General features: G+C 49.0%; 1 protein-coding gene across 1 annotated transcript in view; it reads right to left on the minus strand.

The window, feature by feature from the left end:
* Nucleotides 1-16,602, minus strand: part of grik4 (glutamate receptor, ionotropic, kainate 4) — a 77,308-nt gene extending 60,706 nt beyond the window's left edge. The window contains exon 1 of the mRNA XM_084673882.1: nucleotides 16,521-16,602. Coding sequence (XP_084530008.1) covers nucleotides 16,521-16,602 — 82 coding nt within the window. The remainder of the gene's footprint in view (nucleotides 1-16,520) is intronic.
* Between the last annotated feature and the right edge of the window lie 544 nt (nucleotides 16,603-17,146).

A 17,146-nucleotide genomic window follows, 5' to 3' on the forward strand; every position in this document is an offset into this window, starting at 1 on the left:
GGCTGGGGCTGGGGCTGAGACTGAGAGTGAGGCTGGGGCTGGGGCAGAGACTGTGAGTGAGGCTTGGGCTGGGGCTAGGGCTGAGACTGGGAGTGAGGCTGGGGCTGGGGCTGGGGCTGAGACTGGGAGTAAGGCTGGGGCTGGGGCTGAGACTGGGAGTGAGGCTGGGGCTAGGGCTGAGACTGGTAGTGACCTCTAGTGCTCAAAGTCTGTTCCGACTATTACCTGAAAATTAGGCTATGAGGATAGAGAAAAAAGAGAGATAGAGAGACATAGACAGAGACTGAGAGGGAGAGACAAATAGAGTAAGCGAGTGAGACAGAGAGAGAGATAGGGATAAAGAGGTAGAGACAGAGAGCTGCAGTAGATCTTTGCTGATGGAGGTCTGTTCAGGGCTATAACTGCAGCATCAACTAGGGCTCTCTGAGGGGGTCTCTGCACCAATCAGCTGATTAGACGCCTCACATGAACCAGCATTAGGTGTTCAATAGCTCCCCTGGGACCCTTACCACAGCTAGAACATCTCTCTCTCTCTATCCTTTATTCCCTCTTCCTCGCTCTCTAACGTCCCTTCATTATCTCCCCTTCTCTCTCTCTGTCCCTCCCTCGTACGTTTATTCCCTCGCTCCCTCTTTTCTTCTCACTCTCACTATTCTTCATTATCTCCAATGTTTATTCACCAGCTACAGTACGGCAGGATTACTTTTCAGCCCACTGTATCTCTGTCCTTCTCTCTTTCTTCACCTCTCATCTTCTCTCTCTCATTTGAACTCATTACTTTGTCCTGTCTGGCTTGCTCTACTTCTCCCCCTCGTTTCCACTGCAGGCGGAGATATTGAGGGAGCTTGGGAGAACACGGTGACAGGATAGGAGGTCAGGACAGGGGAGCAGGGTGAGGAGGAGGAGGAGGAGGAAGGGGGGGGAGTTCATGTGAGCTGCTCATCCAATTAACTCTACTTCTTATAGTTGCCCGTTTTGCAACACAATCGGGCCAAAGACACACACACAGACAAAAACACATTCAGTCTCCCTCTGTAGGAGTTCTCTACACGACCCTGTGCTTCTCAGTCTCCCTCTGTAGGAGTCCTCTAGCTGTGGTCTCCAGTGTTTTGGAAGTGACGCAGAGAGGAGGGTGAGATGGGGGCTGCTCTCTCGGTGGTGGGAGGGCTCTCCACACACACACACACGAGGACAGAGACCTGCTCCTCTCACAGATGACAAGATATTGAGATAAAAGCAGCTAATTAGGACATTATGATACTTGTTTCTGATTGGCTCTGGCACACTGCTTTTCAGCCGGCGAAACCACATATTGATTAAGCCATTGTGTGTCTTTGTGTATCTGTGTTTGTGTGTCTGCGTGTGCGTCTGTATCTGTGTTTTTTCAAACGCGTGTGTGTGTCAGTGTGTCTACATGTGTGTGCATTTGTAGGTTTGTGAGTTTGTGCCTCATCTAGCCATAGTGATTGTGGGTATAGATTTAAACTCTCGTTAAGTTTTGCTATGCTAAGATACAGATCTATACGTTACAGTGACATTTATGTTGCAGATGTAACCAAGGAAACATGTATAGTCGTTAAAGCTTCCCACTGTTTCCAGGCAAATTTATCTCTAGCAATGCAAAAACAAGAAACAGCACAAGAAACATCCTCTATCATTGATCAACAGTGCTGTTTGGAGCACTGTGTGTGTGTCTGTGTGTGTGTCTGTGTGTGTGTCTGTGTGTGTGTGTGTGTCTGTGTGTGTGTGCTGAGGAAGGCTGTTAGGCACAGGAGGATAATGATGGCATTAATGGAGGTGATATCTCATCCAGCCTGCTGTTAGAAAATGGCTCCTGGGAAGCTGTGTGTCCTGTATGTGTTTTTAGCTGTGAGTCCTGTATGTGTTTTTAGCTGTGTGTCCTGTACGTGTTTTTAGCTGTGAGTCTTGCAATGTGTGTGTGCGTGCATGCATGTGTGAAGGCTGTGTATACCTCCCTACCACTCCATATCAACTCCTGTACCATTCAGTTCATCACCTGGCAGTGGCACACACACTTGTGCCACACAGCTGAAGCTTGCATGTGGGAGATACAGCTGCAGTAGAGGCAGGCTGCAGAACAGTCAGGTTGCAGTAAAGTCAGCCTGCAGTAGAGTTAGTCTGCAGTAGAGGCAGCCTGCAGTAGAGGCAGCCTGCAGTAAAATCAGCATGCGGTAAAGTCAGCCTGCAGTAGAGTTAGCTTGCAGTAGAGGCCGCTTGCAGTACAGTCAGCCTGCAGAACAGTCAGCATGCAGTAAAGGCAGCCTGCAGTACAGTGAACCTGCAGTGGATTGCTGAGTCTGAACAAACAGTCTGAAAAAACAGTGTGCAGAAACACATCATATATATCGTCCATTTGCTCAGGGATTATATGACATGGCTATAGAAAACAGAGTCAAGCTAGATCATGAGTTTGAATGCTGATGCTGATGCAACCAAATGTACCACATGTGTCATGGTGTTTCCCAAGACCACGGTACATATATGTTCAGTGATTACTACCGGGAACGTTATTGTCTGCTTCACAATGCTGCTCACAGCAGACGGCTCCCTATAGGACCAAAGAGATCGACGCAGAATCACAGAGCGCATGCAGTAGTTGGACATTATTTGTTACAGCCCAGCCAGCTTATTAGACGGCTTGTCACCGAGGGACAAGGTCTATCAGAATTGCACAGAGGACTCTTCTTTTAACTTCCCCCCCCTCTTTGTCACTCACTCTCTCTTTTTTCTCTCTTTTCCCGCTCTCTCGAATGATCTCTCCACCGTGTTATCTCTTTCCCTTTATATCTCTTTCGTTCTCTGCCTCTTTTTTTGCTCAATTCCTATCTCCTGCTGCTTGCCTCCCTCTCTGTGTTACCTTCTCTCTTTCTATCCCCTCCTCCCTGTTTTTCTTTCTCCCTCTCTTTTTCCCCCAGTCACTCATCTTCTCTCTCACACACACAGTGGGAGTATAACTGAACATTGTGGTGAACTCAAATTCAATTGGATCCACTTTCACACCCGCAGCCTCCTGCTGGTTGACAAGAAAACGAGCCGAGCCTCAGGTCTGCTTCCTGGATCAGAGTATGGTTAGCTACAGCACACTGGGTTAGCTACAGCACACTGTGTTAGCTACAGCACACTGTGTTAGCTACAGCACACTGTGTTAGGTCTGTGTTTACTACTGAACAATTTGTCAGCTAGAACACACTATTAGCTACAGAACACTGTTAGCCACAGAACACTGTGTTACCTACAGAAGACTGTTAGCAACAGAACACACTGTTAACTACAGAACAATGTGTTTGCTACAGAACACTGTGTTAGCAACAGTAGCCTACTTCTTCTTAGCTGTCTTAGCCATTATATGCTTTTGGACTGACCACATACACACACACACAGACACGCACACAAACCAGCATCCCCGTTCCCAGAGGGAGATATTTTTAGAGGAGTCACTTCATCTGGGTATCCGGGTCAAGTAGGAGCTAGTTAACGACCAGTTGAGGGGAGAGAGAGAGAGAACACACTGGTTTCTGCTTGTGAGACCTCCAGAGCTGCTCAATTAGTCATCGACTGTGTCGGTGTGCGTGTGTGTGTGTGTGTTAGTGAGTGTGTGTGTGTGTAGGTAATTAGAGCCTGTGGGGAGTTTTAGTCAAATAGCTGAGCCCAAAGGAGTCGGTTGATAGCCCCGTTGTCTCCCCACCCCTGCAGCACAGTCTTCCTCTAACGTCAACCACTCTTCCTCTCATTCCATGGTCTTCATGTGGTCTATACCACGCACAGAGAAAAAAGACCCATTGTGACGATTTTAGCTCGGGGGGGAGAGAGGAGGTGAGAAGGAGAAGAGAGGAGCGAAAGGGGTAGGGGGGAGAGAGGAGGGGTGGAAGGAGTGGTGGTGCATCATGTGACCAGCTTCATTAAACCTTTACCTACATGCTTAGAACACACAGGGTGCTCATCTAGTCTCCTGTGGTTCACCCTGAATTATTCATACAGGATGATGAAGACTCTAAGCCATGCATGCACAGGTGCATGTGTACAAACACACATAAACACAAGTACACACATATACACACACTTAAGGTTCAGTTATTTATAGGGTAATTACAAGCTGTGGGGAGGTGTGCACTCTGATAGTGTCTAATGACTACATGCTGGCAAGGCTATCTTCAGAGCAGTGTCTATACTGGCTTCATTAAGTGTATATGTTACACTATGAGCAGAAGTAGTGTGTACACTGGCTAGTATGTAGACTTACTACTGTGTGCTGAATAGTTGTGTAGATTGGCTAGTGTGTTCTGGATTTGATGTTTTCTGGCTTGTGTGTTTGCTGGCTAGTGTGTGTGCTGGATATGATGTTTTCTGGCTGGTGTGTTTTACACTGGCTTGTGTGCATGCTGGGCATAAGGGCTGTGATAATGTGTTGGCAGACCATTGTGCATGTTTGTGTTCAGGGGTCTATGCTAGTGTGTTGGCTGCCACACGCATAAACACAAACACCTTTCAAACATGATTAAGGGGATATAAACAGGTGCACTTAAGTCCTAGGCAGTGGCTTGGCCTCCTGTGAACAGCTATTCATCTTAGAGCAGGAAACAGCTGTTGTAGAAACAAACAGGTACTTTTGACACACTCACACACACATACTCACACATAACACAATCACACCACAACACCCAAAAAGACGGTTGAAGGTGTCGATATTTTTAACAGCGCTACCAGCCCTAGTTCAAATTCTTGTTTCTTGTCTCCTTATCTGTAGAGAGCTTCCTGTGGAGGGTTTGACAAAGCTGGATTATAGAAGGGGGGGGGGGGGGTTTGTGTGTGTAAGGTGGTGTGTGTGTGTGTGTGTGTGGGTGTAAGGTGGTGGGTGTGTGTGTGTGTATGTGTATGTGTATGTGTGTGTGTGTGTGTGTGTGTAAGGTGGTGTGTGTGTGTGTGGGGGGGTGGAGGGGTGTGAGAGTGGTGGTGGAGGTGGGGGGTGTTAGGGGGGTGTATAGAGGGGGCCTCTGTTCTCTGATGATAGACTTTGTTTATGGTTCTCCGTAGGCCGTGGGTCACCGCTACAATTAACTTATTAGCGGACCAATCACAGCCAAGGGGGTATCCGTAACTATCCGAAATCGGAAGGATTCAGGAGGTGCACGTCAAGCTCTCCGGTGCCCTCTGAGGGCTCTCGGAGAGGGTGTTCCTCGTAGACGAGGGCGTTCCTATGTGTCTGTTTTTGGGAAAACGGAGTACCCTAAATTGACCTTGAGTTTGGAACCACTACTGTTATGTTCAAATGTTTCCCAACCTCTGTACAGTGGATAACACATCCATCCTCTACAAATACACAGCTCTGTAGAAACACAAGCTTGCTAATGTGTGCTTGTCTGTACTGCAGACAAACACATTGCTGTAGACTCCATGAAGATGGTTTCAGGGGTGTTGTGGCAGCTGGCCAGACAGGCTGTCAGTCCAGTACATACATCACACTAAGAGAGAGGGATGGGGAGAGAGGGATGGGGAGAGAGGGATGGGGAGAGAGGGATGGGGAGAGAGGGATGGGGAGAGAGGGATGGGGAGAGAGGGATGGGGAGAGAGGGAAGGGGAGAGAGGGATGGGGAGAGAGGGATGGGGAGAGAGGGATGGGGAGAGAGGGATGGGGAGAGAGGGATGGGGAGAGAGGGATGGGGAGAGAGGGATGGGGTGAAGGAGCCATAGGCCTGTGGCAAGGATGGGGGTCATACGTCAGGTCACTGACACAGGGTCAAAGGTCATCATCGAGGACAGGAAATGTGTGTCTCTCCTCTGTCATCACTGATCCAGCCCTACAGGGATGATGACACACACACAAACACAGGCTATTGTGCTTCAACTCCTTTGAGTCAGAGACCAGAGTGTGTGTTAGAGATATGTTTGTCGTTGTAAGCCCATTGCCTCCAAATGGCTGCCATTTAGAGAACAGTCACTGTTCGTGTTCCAACTGTCTCTCTCTGGAGATGGTGGTTCAGAGTGTGTCAAAATTGTGTGGTAATTTTTAAGCAACACACACACATAAACACGCACACACAAACAAACCTCAACACACAAATGCACAGACAAACACACCCAGACACTCACAAACATAATAAGGAACACCTCCCCCCCCACACACACGCACATGCACACACACACACACACACACACAGAGAAACACACACAACCCCACAACCCCTGCACACACACTGACAATCACACACACACACACATACACATACACACACACACACACAGACACACACACACACACACACACACACACACACACACACAGACACACACTGATCCATGTATCTACCAGAAGCTAAAAGCCAGAACAGCCATAAACATTCCATGGTCGAGATCACAGTGGAGATATCACCCAGGAGAGAGACTGTCTGGGCGGTCTCTCTCCTCTTTCTCTGCTATCTCTCTCTGCTGCAGGCTGTGGACACGCAGGGTGTTCCCGGGGATGCTGATAGCTACACTGACACAGATCTATGGCTGTGTCCATAGTTATGTCAATGTTTATGGTACAGTAGCTCATGTTGCAAACACAGACACCCTTGGTAGACATATCTGTTTCGCAGTACTTTATGCTTTTTAATTTAGGAACATGTCTACTTCTGCGTTAACTCATTTAGCAGATGCTTTTTATCATCTGAGTTCCAACAGTATGTTTGGAGTCAAGGAACAGTCTGTATTTACCAGCCACAGCACATAAAACCCACCAGTGTTCCAGGGTCTACAGCCAGTCCTCCACTCCACCCTCCCCTGATATCAACACCTCCCTGAACGACCAGTGTCCCCCCCCCCCCCATTGAGCCAACTGGCGCCCCAGCTAGCCCAGACCTGGAGAGCGATGAGCCACCTGTCATACAGTCACACTCCCCGCCTGTCACTGGCTCTTGGCCCATGTGGTGAATGTGCCTTCCTGCCAGCGAGCCATCATCCTGCCAGTCCCCCTCCATTACGCCCTCTCTTTCATCCAGGTGTAGATGAGTCTCCCTGGGGAGGAGGAGGTGCCAAGCCCCTTGCCACCTCCTCCTCCTTCCCCTCTGCCACCTCTAACACCTCCACATTACCCCCTGCCACCTCCTCATCAACCCCATCCTTCTCCTCCTTCCCCTCTGTCACATCCAACACCTCCACAGTGCCTCCTGCCACCTCCTCATCCACCTCCTTCCTCTTCACCTTCTCCTCCTTCCACCTTGCCCTTCTTCTCCCCTGCCACCTCCTCCTCTTCTACCAAGTCCTCATTCTCTACAACGTCTCACTCCTCTTTGTGCCTCCTCCTCGACCCCCCCCCCCTGCTGCTCCTCCTTCTCCTATACCAGGATGCCATGGTAGACTGTGCTGTAGCCCAGACATCACTGCTGGCACCACCCTCGCGTGCACACATGCACACACACACACACACAGCACTCAGAAAGCTTGACATATATAGCGTCCAGAGCACATACAGTTAATAACACAGCTCACTGCACTCTGGAAATCACTTCCCTGTCTCTACAGAGTTAATCAACTGCCTCGCTAGCCTGCACGTGTGTGTCTGTGTGTGTGCGTGCGTGCGTGCTTGTACGGCATGTGTCTGTGTGTCTGTCTGTCTGTGTGTGTGTCCCTGTGTGTGTGTGTGTGTGCGTGTGTGCGTGTGTGTGTGTGTGTACTACATTGTCCAGTAGTCAATCTCCAGAGTGTGTGAGCTGGGTTCTGCTCTGTCTGCTCCTGCGGCCAGCTCCTATCTCCTCCACAGGTCACAGGGTCCTCAGCCTCACACAGGGATTACATCCTCCCGCTGTCTCCCCCGCCTCTCCCCTCCTCCCCCTCCCCCCCCCCCCTCACCTCTTTCTGACGCTCCTTTTATCTGCCTCCAACACTCTGACAACCTGCTGAAACGGGGGCTATTCCACTGGCCGGTTCAGACACTGCTGTCACACACACACACACACACACACACACACACAGAGGCTGAGGCCCGCTCGTGCTTGGGGGCATTACAGCAGATCACGCACTCTAGGCAGGCACAGGTCTGGTTGGTGCGAAGGGCATAAGAACTCCCTTCTTCTCATCCATGTTCCTGTCTCTCTCCATCCTCCCTCTTTCCCTCTCACCTGATCTCTGGCACTCCCCCTCCTCTGATTTCTCCCTTACTTCCTCCCCCTCTCCCCCGTCAGACAGACAGGGAGTCTTCTCTTTTCCAGAGGGCTTTAACCTTTACAGAAGTTGAAAAAGGCCAATACAGCAAAGACCTTGTGTATCTGCCTGTCTGTCTGCCTGTCTGTGTCACCATGCCCTTTACCTCTGCCCCCTAGCGGCGTTTTTTGTTTGTTTCTGTCTCCTGGTGGTGGGTGTGACCTGGTCTCTGGTTCCCAATTACCCACGCACACTGCCTCAGTCTCCACACCTGTCTCCCATCAACTCATCAACCCTGCAGTATATCAACCCTGGTTTTCACATCATTAATTGGCAGATTATATGGTCTCTGTTACCTACTGAATATAGTCAAGTCGAAGTGTTTTTGTGACATCATTCGTTTTCTAACTTGCCACCCTTCCAAACCCCTGATCACCCTACCCTTCCACCCTACCAAACCCCTGATCACCCTACCCTTCCACCCTGCCAAACCCCTGATCACCCTACCCTTCCACCCTGCCAAACCCCTGATCACCCTACCCTTCCACCCTGCCAAACCCCTGATCACCCTACCCTTCCACCCTACCAAACCCCTGATCACCCTACCCTTCCACCCTGCCAAACCCCTGATCACCCTACCCTTCCACCCTGCCAAACCCCTGATCACCCTACCCTGCCACCATGCCAAACCCCTGATCACCCTACCCTTCCACCCTGCCAAACCCCTGCACAGCCTACCCTGCCTGTCCCGTCTGTTTGTCGTTGCATTCCACTCTGCAATAACCCAGGCATTAACACCTTTCTGGATCAGCCCTCATCGTTTTGTTAGTCTGTGTTGTGCACTTGGGTTCACCATCACCACCACCGTAACTATCTGTCTGTCTGTGCCTGTCTGTTTATTATTAACAATTGTTTATCTGTTTGAGTCCACTGTAAACAACAAATGGTTGGAGAACTGTGTGTTTTGACACAGTTCGTGTTTAATAAACTGTGTTGTCTCACTTTAGCTATTAGAGAGCCCTTCAAGCCAAATTATGTGTGGGACGCGAGGCCAATGGCAGGATATCAAGGTTGTTTATTGCCATCCAGAATAAGGGAGAAAGAGAGAGAAAGAGAGAGAGAGAGAGAAAAAGAGGGAGGGAGAGAGAGAGAGAGAGAGAGAGAGAGAGAGAGAGAGAGAGAGAGAGAGAGAGAGAGAGAGAGAGAGAGAGAGAGAGAGAGAGAGAGAGAGAGAGAGAGAGAGAGAGAGAGAGAGAGAGAGAGAGAGAGGATGTAGTCAATAGGGCTGTAGCTGGAGTCAGCGATGGTGAAGGATTTTGCCAGAGGCAGTGTCTCTGCAGCCTGTGTCCCACATCGCCCTCTGGTAGCATGATGGTAAATCGATAGTTCATGAGCTACAGCCATCACTCTCTCCTCTCCTCTCTCATCCTTTGCTTCTCTCCTAGACTCTCATCTTTTCCTCGCCTAAACTCTCTTCCCCTCTCCTCTTCTGTCATCTTCTAAACTCCAAGAGGTGACTGAGGGAGAGAGAGAGAGAGAGAGAGAGAGAGAGAGAGAGAGAGAGAGAGAGAGAGAGAGAGAGAGAGAGAGAGAGAGAGAGAGAGAGAGAGAGAGAGAGAAAGGGGTTGAGAGAAAGAGAGAGGAAAGATATCCTATCAGCACAATCACTGTTGTTTAGGTTGAAGAAAAAACAGCCTTCCCTTGATATATATCTCAGATCGCACACTCTCCTTTCTGCTGCCTGATTGGTTTAGCCTGATGAGGTTTGGGATTTTGCACACAGTTTTGCACCATATCAAGTATTTTTCTTGAACACAGTGTCTACTGCTGTTCCAACCTGTTGGATGTCATCTCTGCCAGAAGATTTTTCAGTTTTTCTCTTCCACATGATTAGGTTTAATGCTCATGGCATTAAACAGCTTCTCTTTCATGGACGTGCTGGATCGATACGAATCACAAGATCCATCCACAGACTAATTAGCTCATTCTTTGAGGGAAAGATAACCTTGGTGAAACCACAACATTACAGTGAGACCGGGGTGTAAAACATCAGCATAATAACTGCTTTCGGTGCTTCTATCAAACCTTAATAAAGCAGAGTTCAGCTGGGTATATCAGCTGGAAGGAAGGTGTCTTGATGAATAATGAACTGGGTTTCACCCCAGGTTAGACTGAGTTCTAGCTGCTCTGTCTCTGAGTGAAGGAGAGAGACAGACAGACAGGTCCTTTTGTCTCTGAGTGAAGGGAGGAGAGAGACAGACAGACAGGTCCTTTTGTCTCTGAGTGAAGGGAGGAGAGAGACAGACAGACAGGTCCGTCTGTCTCTGAGTGAAGGGAGGAGAGAGACAGACAGGTCCGTCTGCCGCTGGGTTCTGCTTGGGTTGCCTCAGCACCACAGCTCCCTCCCTCCAGAGACAGGTTGACAGACAGATAATAACTTGGACCGAGGTTGAGCTCTCCTGACCACTGCAGAAGATCCCTCCTGCCTCTCTCTCTCTCTCTCTCTCTCTCTCTCTCTCTCTCTCTCTCTCTCTCTCTCTCTCTCTCTCCCTCCCTCCCTCCCTCCCTCCCTCCCTCCCTCCCTCCCTCCCTCCCTCCCTCCCTCCCTCCCTCCCTCTCTCTCTCTCTCTCTCTCTCCCTCCCTCCCTCCCTCCCTCCCTCCCTCCCTCCCTCCCTCTCTCTCTCTCTCTCTCTCTCTCTCTCTCTCTCTCTCTCTCTCTCTCACCTGTCTCTCAGCTTCTCCCTTTCTACTCTCTGTCTTCCTTAACGACTCCTTTTCTCCCAGTCCATCACTCTCTCAAACTCTTTCATTTCAGCTCCTCTCTGCCCCCTTTCTTCCTCCCTCCCCCTTCTTCCTCCCTCCCCCTCCTTCCTTCGGTCTGCCCTTCAGCGTTGACCGCACGTCCCCATGGTACCGCTGCAACAAGGTGATTTGGGAGGAGAGGGGGATAAAGAGAGATAGAGAGAGAGAGAGAGAGAGAGAGAGAGAGAGTGTCAGGATCAATCCCTCATCTGTCCAGGGGAGAGGAGGAGGGAGCAGGTGCTGTTGGTGGCAGAGTGGCCAGCTTGTCTCCATCTACGCACAGACACTCCAGAATCCATCATTGGTGAACACTCCACAGCACACAAGAACTTGTTCCAAAGGAGGGCTGGGGAGCCTTCTAGAACGTATGAGTTCCGTGGGTGGATGGGGGTTGAGTCATTTGTGGGGTCGATTTGATTGATTTGCTGCATAGATCTGAACACGGTAAGTCACAAATCATCACGTAACCATGGAAACCGTGACAGAAAGCGTTTTGTTGCATATTTGAATTGTGTCATGTTTCATTTATGTGCTGTAAGTCGATTCTCTTTGCAACTTTAAGTTGGCATCCATCCCGAACCCTCACCCTAGCCAATCAGTAAGACAGTCAGGCAGGCAGGCAGCAAGACAGCCAGCCCTCAGACAGAAACGGACATGAAAGTGCCAGAAGCGAGAGAAGATAATATCCAACGATAGTGTGTATGTGTGTTCTTGAATTTTCCTAACATCCCTTGCAAATGAGTCAAGGTGAAGGAACTAAATGACCTCACAATCAGTGCTGTTTCCACATCAACATCGCCTGGCAACCAAAAATGTTAACCCTTCTCCCTCTCCATGACAACCATTACTCATCCTCACGGACGACCCGTCACGATAACACACTCCTTTTTCACCTCTGTCAGAAACGACGGGTCATTTTTAACCTGACGCTTCTGATATGAGCACCCTCCATGCTGACACACACCACACGATGGATGTTTCCGGAACTCCACGCGGACAGGCATATATACATGATGGAATAGAGGTGTGATATAGGGAGAGGGCAGAGCTAGGGGAGAGAAGGAGGTGCAGATGAAGGGAGAGCGAGATCGAGACGGAGAGAGGTAGAGGGAGAGAGAAAAGGGGGCAGTGTGTCTGGAAGGGCAGCATAGATGTCTTGTTTATTTCCACTCGTCTGTAATGGGAATATGTTGATGCCACTGGCCAGACACTTTGCTTGAGGAACGGATGCTGCCAGCGCCTCATTTTATTCAGCTTTTATCACACTAAAACACACACACACACACTAACAGAGTAATACGAACAGGCCGACATACGCAGGCTGAGACACACACGCACACACACACACACACACACCCCCACGCAGCTACCACACTATATTTCCATACTGGTAAGAGGTGTCATAGTCAGTGTGAACACAGGCCGTACATCCTGTCACAGCCTCTCCTCCCAGAGAGCCAAGGAACAGGAGCATGACAGCATATACACACTCCTCCTCTTTCTCCTCCCTCTCCTTCTCTTTCTCTTTCGCCCCCCTCCCTCTCCCCCTCCTTGTACTCCTCTTCTCCCCCTCCTCATTTTTCTCCATCTCTTCCTCCTCTTCTCCTGTCAGGGCTGCAATTTCACCATCTGTTTCTGTCACCACAGACGACGTCACATGGAACGTCTCAGCAGAGCTTCCTGCTCAGGTCCCAAAGCCAAACAAAACCTAATTAATGTATATAGTCTGAATAAAGCTCAATAAGGTGCTGAGTGGAGCCTGACGTGGAGCTAATGTGAGATGCTCTGCTGGGGAGACTGACCATGTCCTATTAAACATCTGATCCAGCATCATTAGAGGCTGGTCTCTGTGGACCACACTGGTGGCTGTCTGGGTAGCACAATACACACCCAGGAGGTGTTAGGAGTTCTGCAGTGGTAGTCACACACACACATATTGCATAGCCCAGGTCGTTATTCATGCAGAGTTTATCGACAGTGTAGAGCCGGCTACTTTTACTGTAAATCCATGATACATTAAACACATCAATACGAGGGCATTAAAACAATACAGAATCATTTACAGTGGTATTGACTGAGTGATAGCCGTAAACACATTGAGTTATTTGATGTTTCTGCAGATCTGAAACCTGCCCAGTCTGAATAAAACAATAAAGTAATTAAAGTAATGCTGACTTTGTCTCCATAGACTGTGAGATCTGGCACAGGTTCTTCTGACCCTAGTTCTAAAACGATCCTCTCAACTAGTCCAAGAAAACTCCTCTCCTCGCTCTGCAGAAGAGTCAAGAGAGGAGTGTTCTAGAACCAGAGATAGGAGAAGATAGTTCTAGAAAACGGATTAGAACTTCTAGAACACTCAGGTTCTGACTGAGGATACAGGCATGTTATCTCTGTATGTGTGTTTGTGTAAGTGGATGTAGTTAAATAGTAGTTAATGTAACCATACTGTAAAGTGTAGCTTTGTAGTTACATGGTTAATGTTATCTTGACGTAAAGTGTTACCAACGAGACTTTCAGCTGATAATAAAAAGTACTTTTAATTGCAAACACACACAACCAGAGAGAGAGTTCTACCCTGTAACAGCTCCGATGCTAACCAGTCAAACACAGCTCAGAGAAGACAGATGACTCCCTCTGATTACACTTCATTATACACTTACCCAAGTTCCTTTTCAATTTCACACTCCTGATAAGCATATGGCCTTTGATTAATTAGGGGAAATTTCCCTTTATGAAACAATCAAATTGGTGTATGAGATAGCATGGAGTAAATTGATTTCTAAATTCCGAAATGCTTTAATGAGCTCCCTCTATAGAGCTTGGTAATAAAGTTGGTTGAATTACAATAGCAAACATGCACCCTTGGTATAGCAGAGCGCAGATTAGATTCCCCTGGCATTGTCTCTCTATAGGTCAACTGAAAGTTGTTTACTCAAATATTCACACACACAAGTGCAAGTACAGGCGCACTCCCCCATGCACGCATGCACACACACACACACACACACCCAAACACACAACCACATATGCATACACACAGGCTCACACACACACACCTACCTCATCCCCTCACCGCCCCACACACACCCACCCCCCTCCACACACACACACACAAACTCTCTCGCCTATTCTCAGAGCTCAGATTCCTCTTGGCTACTTAGCCTCCTCTATTCAGCTCCATTCATCTGCCAATCAGAGCAGACAAAGAGGCTCACCGGCGCTGCTCTATCTGCCTGCTGATTGGCTGTCGGGGCTGGCGTGCTGTGTCTGCCCTGACGTATGCGGGGAGAAGGCCAGACAGTGACATTACAGCAGCCATGCTTCACTCCAGGGGCTGCCCGATAAATACCACCTCCTAGAGCACCAGCTCCACAGAGTGTGTGTGTGTGTGTGTGTGTGTGAGAGAGAGAGAGAGAGAGAGAGAGAGAGAGAGAGAGAGAGAGAGAGAGAGAGAGAGAGAGAGAGAGAGAGAGAGAGAGAGAGAGAGAGAGAGAGAGAGAGAGAGAGAGAGAGAGAGAAAGAGAAAGAGAAAGTGTGTATGAGAGAGAGACAGGGAATGTGAGTGTGTATGTGTAAGAGATAAAGAGTGAGAGAGAGAGAGAGAGAGAGAGAGAGAGAGAGAGAGAGAGAGAGAGAGAGAGAGAGAGAGAGAGAGAGAGAGAGAGAGAGAGTGTGTGTGTGTGCGTGAGCCCACGTGTGTAGGAGGGGGCATCTCGATGAGCCAGCAGTCCTGGCTAATGTCTCCCTGAGTCTCAGACAGGCTTCAATGCCAGAGGTCTGACTTCAGAGGACAAACAACCACCCCACCACCTAATTAACTATCAACTACAACAGGCCAGACGCACACACACTCTCTCTTTCTCCCTCACACACACACACATTCGCAATTGTGCTCACTCACAAGCACACACGCACTCTCTCTCACTCACACATTCACAATCTCACACACACACACACGCACACACACACAAGGCACACACACAACCCAGAGTTGTTGGAGACTTCTAGATGGGGTCTGCCCATGGAGGTAGAGGAGAGGGAGGGAGAATAGAGACGAATAAAGATGAAGCAAAGAAGAGCGTTGGCTAATTAGCTTGCAGCGTGTGGAGTCAAGGATCTGTCGGCTCGTCCTGTTATGGTGTCTGCTAGGTTACTAGGGCCTTTAATAATAACACAGCTACAACAGGGGGGGCGGGGGCGGAGATCACCTTGAACAAATGTCTGTAGCGTTCCTATCTGATCTGGGCTGAAAGGAGGTCCATACAGACATCAGAGCTACATGAGACTCGCCTGGTTTCATTCAGCTCTACAGAGACAGGGATCAATATGGCTGCCGTTTCCCCTGAGCTTCAATCACACCTGACACAGGTCCGTCTGTTGTTTGGAGTCAACTTCCTCCATGGGTTGGGAAAGACACACGCTCTCACACACACAGACGCACAGACATGCAGACACACCTAGACCATGCTACCAAAGCCTGCACCTCAACTCCAACTCTTACATTACACCCCATTCCTGACCAAGGCAGGAAGTGAAAGTTATGTGAAGAACTGGAAGCACCATTTGTAATAGAGAATTAGTACTGCATAGATAATGGTATAGGACAGCTTTGAGACAGCTAGAACACAGTTAGTCATGGCTACCCTGGTCAGAAACATACTTTTACTTTTAGAGTTACTTTTAGAGCTACTTTCTTCTTCTACCTCTCTCCCAGCACAGGGGGTGACCAGTGGTGACATGCTAACATAACCTGATTCTAGCAACCTTGATAACATAACTTTCTCTCTCACTTTTTCTTTCTTTTTCGCTTTCCGTCAAACTTTCCCTCTCACTCTCTCCCTCTCGCTCTCTCCCTCACACACACAAACACACACACACACACACACACACACAGTACTTGGTTTCCAGCTTGTACTCAATCACTGCTAACTACGATGCCTTGACTTCCCCTGACATTCACTTTCCTCTGTTCACAGCGGGTAGCCTCTGAAAATAAACGTTGTAAAACTCCGGAACAGAAAGAATGCTTTCCTGCGAGGTTCGGGTGTGCTTGTTGAATTCAGTCTTCGACTAAATAATGAACTTGCTGTGCTGTGCCTCTGCTTTCCTTCTTGACCAAGCTGTTATTGGAAATACGGATTTTGTTCATACAATAGCCTGAGCCTTGATAAATACAGGTAATGAAAAGCTTTGGCTGCTATGGGGGTTCCACACCAATACCAACACCAACATCAATACCAACACCAACATTAATACTAACATCAGTCTCCATTCTCCAGGCATTGAACAGTCTGACATGACTAGCTTCTATTGGACCAAGCCAGCCAGACAATATTTAAAGCCATGCCAGTGTGTTGGCCTAATGCTTAAATGAAGCAGGACAAAAACCAGGGCCAGGACCAGGACCAGGACCAGGACCAGGGCCAGGGCCAGGGCCAGGGCCAGGGCCAGGGCCAGGGCCAGGGCCAGGGCCAGGACCAGGACCAGGACCAGGACCAGTCTATCTACAGTAATCTACAGTATATAACCAGGATAATAAAAGCAATAACAACAGGCTTAGGAGTGCGTGCCTACTCACCTATTCTGAAGGAGAGCGGCCCAGCAGAGCTGCTCGTCACCCACATGGCTAAGAAGAGCAGAGGCGCCCAGGCTGCCCACATCTTCTAATGATCCTCATGGGTCCTGCCCGGGTTCGCCCCTGTGCCAGCCACCTGGGGACACACACACAAACAAAGAGAAAAGGTTAGACATTGAACCAAGATACTGTACACACATGCACACTTAGATACCAGTCCTCAGACATGGATGCACACACACACACACAAACACCAGAATGTTTAACTTTCTGTTAAGTTCTTTCCATAGCTACAGAATTACAGCCCCAACGCAGGAACGGAAGATGGAGTATCTGCTGTGAAACACAACACCTGTCATGGCTGCTGTGTGCTCAGGGGGACACAGACACAGGCCTGTCAAAACATCAAGATCCTTCCAGAAGTTTCTCACAGAGAGCCACATGCAGATAGCAGCTGCCAGTCTGTGTCCCCAGGCACAGTCTGGCAGGAGAGGACCCGGCATGACCAAAAAGCCGCCCATTTCAAGGCTGATTGATTTTGAGTTGGCGAACGAGGAGAGAAGCACGCAGACTTTCGTACGGTAAACACTTCTGTCTTCGTACGGTAGACACTTCTGTCTTCGTACGGT

This window comes from Hypomesus nipponensis, chromosome 15 (assembly GCF_054491055.1).
Source record: "Hypomesus nipponensis isolate SF chromosome 15, ASM5449105v1, whole genome shotgun sequence".
Taxonomy (NCBI): domain Eukaryota; kingdom Metazoa; phylum Chordata; class Actinopteri; order Osmeriformes; family Osmeridae; genus Hypomesus; species Hypomesus nipponensis.